General features: G+C 44.5%; 2 protein-coding genes across 6 annotated transcripts in view; both read left to right on the forward strand.

The window, feature by feature from the left end:
* Positions 1 to 1,946, forward strand: part of cdc14ab (cell division cycle 14Ab) — a 33,509-nt gene extending 31,563 nt beyond the window's left edge. For all 4 annotated transcript variants that reach the window (XM_030129586.1, XM_030129584.1, XM_030129583.1 and 1 more), the window contains one exon: positions 561 to 1,946. In XM_030129586.1, coding sequence (XP_029985446.1) covers positions 561 to 590 — 30 coding nt within the window. In that variant the 3' untranslated portion in view covers positions 591 to 1,946. The remainder of the gene's footprint in view (positions 1 to 560) is intronic.
* Positions 1,947 to 5,005: 3,059 nt separating this feature from the next.
* The window catches only part of vcam1b (vascular cell adhesion molecule 1b), a 15,946-nt gene continuing 14,951 nt past the window's right edge, over positions 5,006 to 6,000 (forward strand). Inside the window, exon 1 of one of the 2 annotated variants that reach the window (XM_030129582.1) lies at positions 5,006 to 5,284. In XM_030129582.1, the coding sequence (XP_029985442.1) occupies positions 5,260 to 5,284 (25 nt within the window). In that variant the 5' untranslated portion in view covers positions 5,006 to 5,259. The remainder of the gene's footprint in view (positions 5,285 to 6,000) is intronic. The other variant, XM_030129581.1, reaches the window with a different exon arrangement.

Below are 6,000 nucleotides of genomic sequence, written 5' to 3' on the forward strand. Positions count from 1 at the left end.
ATGTCTTGTATATATGTTGCAGTTTTACACTGAAGTCTCCAGTAAAAGCTTTGGACAGAAGTTTTGGACGTCCGGCTTTTCTTGGTAAACCTGTTATCTATCTGCAGAGCTACAGCTGTACACACAAGCAGAATACACACAAAAAAACACCGCTACGCTGGTGGAAAGACAGCGGAGCGGGGCAAAGCTCAGCGTCAGGGCCCCGACGTTCAATGACGCTGACGAGAACCCTGGCTTTATTCTGTGTGACTGGCAATTTGTGTCAATTATTTTCATTAGTATTTGACCAAAACACTGAGGCGGAATCCATCTGAGATCAGACTAATGACTGAACTAAGAGCTGGGTCAACCACTGGGGAATACGTTTCTTACAGTGTCTAATCATTCCTATACTCTGACCCAAAAGGGAGTCCACTTTGGTTCTGAGTCCACTTTGGGTTGGGGTTGGGTCCACTGTGGTTCTGACTGCTCTTTAGTTCTGGTTCTGGTTCTGAATGCTCTGTGGTTCTGGTTCTGGTCCCGTCTGGTTCTGACTGCTGGTTCTGTGTTTTTTCTTTCAGTCTCTTCAGTCGGAGTTCATCCAGTACTAAACCCGCCCATCTGCCCTGACCACACCCACCATTACCCACAATCCTCCTGTGCTGGTGGAAGGGATGCTGCTGGAGCCACTGAAGGAACACTGGGAGGAGCTAACAAGCTAACAGCGCTAATGGGCTAACAGAGCTACCAGCCCTAATGGGCTACCAGCGCTAATGGCGCTAACGGGCTAGCGGCTGCTCGTGTTCATCCTGTGTGTAAATACTGACGTCTGTTTGAACAAGATGAAGATTTATTTAGATAAAGAAATATTTTATATTTGTTATCTGTGAAAAAAGAAGAAGATGATGTATTTTTGTTTTTATGTATTTTTGTTGTATTTTTGTTTGAATGGAGCTGATTTAGTTTGGACTGTTTTTGTTTTTTGTAAACTGAAGGATCAGGTGACCAGCTCTGTCGCCATAGTTACAGTATTTACCTCTGATTATGGGAGTGGTCAGTGTTCTGTGTCCTGATTGGTCCACGGACTGATACTACAACCTGCTCTGGTGGATCTGGTGGATCTGTTGGATCTGGTGGACCTGGTGGATCTTATGGATCTGGTGGACCTGTGGTAAAAGTGCTCCGATACAAACAAACCGATTAAAAGTCCACTCGCAGTCACTGAAAACTTTGAGTCCATATTTTTGGACATCATTTTTCTTTTAAACCCTAAACTGGACTTTTTTCATCTGAATCATTTGTTTTAGATACTGGCACAGAAACACAAATCTAAAGTTTACAGAAGAATTTCAAAACCAAAAACTGAACAGTAGAAAATGGCCCCTGCCAAACACACAGTCCCAACAGTAGCGGTCCTGGTCCTGGTCCTGGTCCTGGACTCGGTCTATGTTCACCAGAGCCTGTGGTGTTGTGGCGTTCCACCAGGTTTGGGACCAGCCCATACATAGGCCTGGACTCAGACCGGCCTCCACCATACCCAGGCCCAACCTGCAGACCCATGATGCCTTCACTGGACTATCAATGGAGGCCTTTTTTGGGCCTTTATTAGGGTGGTCCAACAATCCTGGTCAAAAATACAGTTTCAGATAACCTCAGTTAGAACCCTGCATTAGGTTTATTCATTCAAAAGATGATTTAGGAAAAAATTTGGAAGAAAAAGCAGATGTTTTAGAGGCAGCGCAAGTTGCTAAAATTTCCTGTAAATGGACTAATTGTTCATTTTCAGCACAGCCGAGCTGAGCTGTAAGAGAAGAGCAGGACTATCAAAACCAAATTCTGAGGAATTCGGCTGGAAATATATGGATGAAGTAACTCTGCCCACATCTGTGGTACTGGAGTAAATATATGGATGAAGTAACTCTGCCCACATCTGTGGTAATGGAGTAAATATATGGATGAAGTAACTCCGCCCACATCTGTGGTAATGGAGTAAATATATGGATGAAGTAACTCTGCCCACATCTGTGGTACTGGAGTAAATATATGGATGAAGTAACTCCGCCCACATCTGTGGTACTGGAGTAAATATATGGATGAAGTAACTCCGCCCACATCTGTGGTACTGGAGTAAATATATGGATGAAGTAACTCCGCCCACATCTGTGGTACTGGAGTGTAGAACTGGTTGTGGTCCATTCTGTGACTCCAGTGTGACACCAGAGCAGAAGCAGCTGATGGTGGACACCATGATGTTAAATGCAGGTTCTTTGGTTCCTCTAAAGCGTTGGGATGTCCTTCATCCATCAGATTGTGAAGGGAAGCAGATCAGGGCTTTTGTCTCCACCAGCACCATGCGTCTGTTTGAACCTTTGGATCTGCCACAAACATTCTGAACAGTTCCTCCAGTAGACTGGGCTGATGATGCAGACTTTCAGAAGGAGGAGAAAACTGGGCATTCCACTAAAGCTGTCAGTGATGTCACTGACAGAGGGGCGGAGCTTATTCCAGACTTCAACTGTAGCCGAACAACAAATGCAGATCACAAACAGTACTGGCAACAAGCTGTCAAAGAACACAGGAACAGTTTCGGTCATTTCAATAAACCAACAGTGGTTGAGGACTTTCTAAGGAACATTTTTATGTGAGTGTCAGTTTGATTTGGAGAATAAATTGACAGATTCTTCTAATCTGCTTTATTCATTTGGACAGTTCTGTTAGAGTATATAGAGACATCTGCACCTGTCTGGGACACCTCTGAATATGAATTAATTTGCATAAAATTTGGACTGAAGTAATTTGGCCAGATATGGAACCAAATGCAGGGTTCGAATCCAGAGAATCTGAAAAACAATTTTTTTGGACCACCCTAGCCTTTATACAGGCCTTTTTTGGGCCTTTATATAGGCCTTCCAAACCAATCCTCAGATTGTGCAGACCCACTGAGTGTCTGTTCAGTGTGTATTTGGTTCACTTTAGTAAACAGACCAACCCATGAGCACTGAACCATGACAGCAGAACAACTGATCATGATCTGAACTACCAGCACTAAGGCAGCAAGAAATGAACAATGAAGAATTACAACCAACTACAAGTAGAAATATACAGACATTTATACAAGTAGAAATATACAGACATTTAGACCCAAAAAGTTTCTACTGACTGTCAGTAGAGTTGAACCGACTGAAACTGATGTGTGGGATTATTAACACTGTGAGATATGGGGGAGTTAGGTAACCATAACCCACCACCTACCCAACAACCACCCACCACCGACCCTCCACCGATGCCTGTGGTTTTATCGGACAGTTTTATCAGATGACGGTGGTTTTATCGGATGTCTGTGTTTTTGAGCTGCAGTCTGAAGTCGTCCGTCACCAATCGATCAGAACATATTTACTGTTTAAATCTTCTACCTCTTCTGGACGTCTGTTGTGTTTTTCATGTATTTAAAAGGGTTTACACGTCACAGCCTTAAAAAACTTTCACAATAAAAGCTGAAGGGACCAAAAGGTTCAGGGTTCTTTCCCAGATGCAGATCATCTGTTAAATGAATGAGTGAAGTGCCTTCAACGCCTCTGAGTAAGGAATGTGTCCTGGTTTAACCCTGAAGGATTCTGGGAGATGGAGTTTTGAATCCCATACACGGACACAGCAGAGGCTTTTATTTTGGAATTCACTGAGTTTTAAAGGTGGTTAAATGAACAGTTTGAATGAAGGGAACCTGTCAAAAATAAATGATGTCACTGAGCAATAACCAATAAAAGGACTGTCCTTCTGTTTGAGTCTGTGATTCTGTTCCTGTCCGTCCAAATATCAGGGCTTTGGTTTTTAGGATGACAGACGGACAGACAGACCGGTCCAACCCGTCTGTCTGTCTGGGACTGTGGACAGAAGGACAGGTCTGACAGACCAGACCAGAACCAGGACTGGAACACAGACCAGACACTAACGTTCAGGGTCAGGGTCTGGGACCTGGGTCTGGGCCTTGGTCTGGATCTGGGTCTGGGTCTTAGAGGGACACTGGACCTATTTTTCCTAAATGAAAGAACCGAAGACACTGTCTGGACTGGACTGGACTGGACCGGACTTGAACCTGCAGCAAGAGGGCCAACTGCCTCATGAAGGACCCCACCCCCACCCTGCACATGCACTGTTTGTCCCCCTTCCCTCAGGAAGAAGACTGTGGAGCATCCAGAACAGAAGCAGACTGAAGAACAGCAACAGCTGAGAGGAACTGAGGCACCGTCCTCTGACCCAGGGGGGACACACCAGGACCTAAACTGACCCAAGGGGGACACACCAGGACCTAAACTGACCCAGGGGGGACACACCAGGACCTAAACTGACCCAGGGGGGGACACACCAGGACCTAAACTGACCCAGGGGGGACACACCAGGACCTAAACTGACCCGGGGGGGACAGACACACCAGGACCTAAACTGACCCAAGGGGGACACACCAGGACCTAAACTGACCCAGGGGGGACACACCAGGACCTAAACTGACCCAAGGGGGACACACCAGGACCTAAACTGACCCAGGGGGGACACACCAGGACCTAAACTGACCCAAGGGGGGGACAGACACACCAGGACCTAAACTGACCCAAGGGGGACGGACACACCAGGACCTAAACTGACCCAAGGGGGACGGACACACCAGGACCTAAACTGACCCAAGGGGACGGACACACCAGGACCTAAGGTGGACCTCATGGCTCTGCTCAGACCCTCTCTCCTCTGCTGTTCGTGTTCTGTCCTTCAGTGTGGACTGTTTTTGGGTTCAGTTGTAAATCATGTAGTTATTTTAAAGTTAAATTTTAGATGTTTTTTGACTTATTCTTCTAAATTAGCCTTAGTTTTAGTCCATTTGGATGCATTCATTTATGTATTAGTTCTTTATTCTATTGCTGTGGCTTATTCAGGTCCTCAGTCACCAGTTTGGTTCTTTCTTTATGATGGAATGACAAATAAACTCCTTTGAATCCTTTGAACCCATTTTCCCGGACGGGACCCGGACCCGTCCTCCCGTACCAGACCTGGACCTGGTCCTGCTGCAGTCCCTCCTCTGTCCACCAGGGGGCTCTGTGGTTCAATCAGACATAAAGACGCGGATCAGGGGGCGTTTGTGTCTGAGCTTAGGGGGTCCGGACCTGGATCAGACCTGGATCAGGCGTGGATCGGACCTGGTCCAGACCGGCTCTAGTACCTCTCCTCCTCCTGGTTCTTCCTCCTGGTTCTTCATCCCTCCTTCTTCCTCTTCTTCTTCCTCAGTTGATCATGGATCCTCTTCATCTTTTCTCAGGTGACGACATTCATGTTTTCATCTAAATCTGCTTTTGTTTCACATTTATTTAATTCTATGTTTATTCGGTTCAGTGGTTCACTCAGTAGAGACGCGCGTGTCCGTAGACAGAAACACGGTGACGCGCATGTCCGTGGACATAAACACAGTGGTTTTTACTGGGTTGAAACACGCAGCTGCCGTGCACGCGCATCATCTTAAGTGAATCAAACAAAAGTGATTTTGGACCAAATGAAATGAAATGAACCAGCTGCAGTTCAGTCTGTTTGTTTCGGTTCAAATTTTCTCCTTTTACTGTTTGAACAGTTTGGATCTGAGCTGAACTGATTATTGATTTATTCAAGCCTTTCAAAGATTAAAAAAAAAAAAAAAAAAAGTCAAATGCTTGTTTTTGTGATGCACGTGACAGTCACATGATTCTAGTCCCGTTCAAACAGTAGAATATGCGGTTGGTCACGTGCCTAATCAATAAAATTATTGATCTGCTTAATAGAATTGTAAGTCTAATTAATAGAATTATTGATCTGATAAATAGAATTATTGGTCTAATTAATAGAATTATTGATCTGATAAATAGAATTATTGGTCTAATTAATAGAATTATTGGTCTGATAAATAGAATTATTGGTAAAATCAATAGAATTATTGGTCTAATTAATAGAATTATTGATCTAATTTAATAGAATTATTGATCTGATCAATAGAATTACTTTTCT

This window comes from Sphaeramia orbicularis, unplaced genomic scaffold (genome assembly GCF_902148855.1).
Source record: "Sphaeramia orbicularis unplaced genomic scaffold, fSphaOr1.1, whole genome shotgun sequence".
Lineage (NCBI taxonomy): Eukaryota > Metazoa > Chordata > Actinopteri > Kurtiformes > Apogonidae > Sphaeramia > Sphaeramia orbicularis.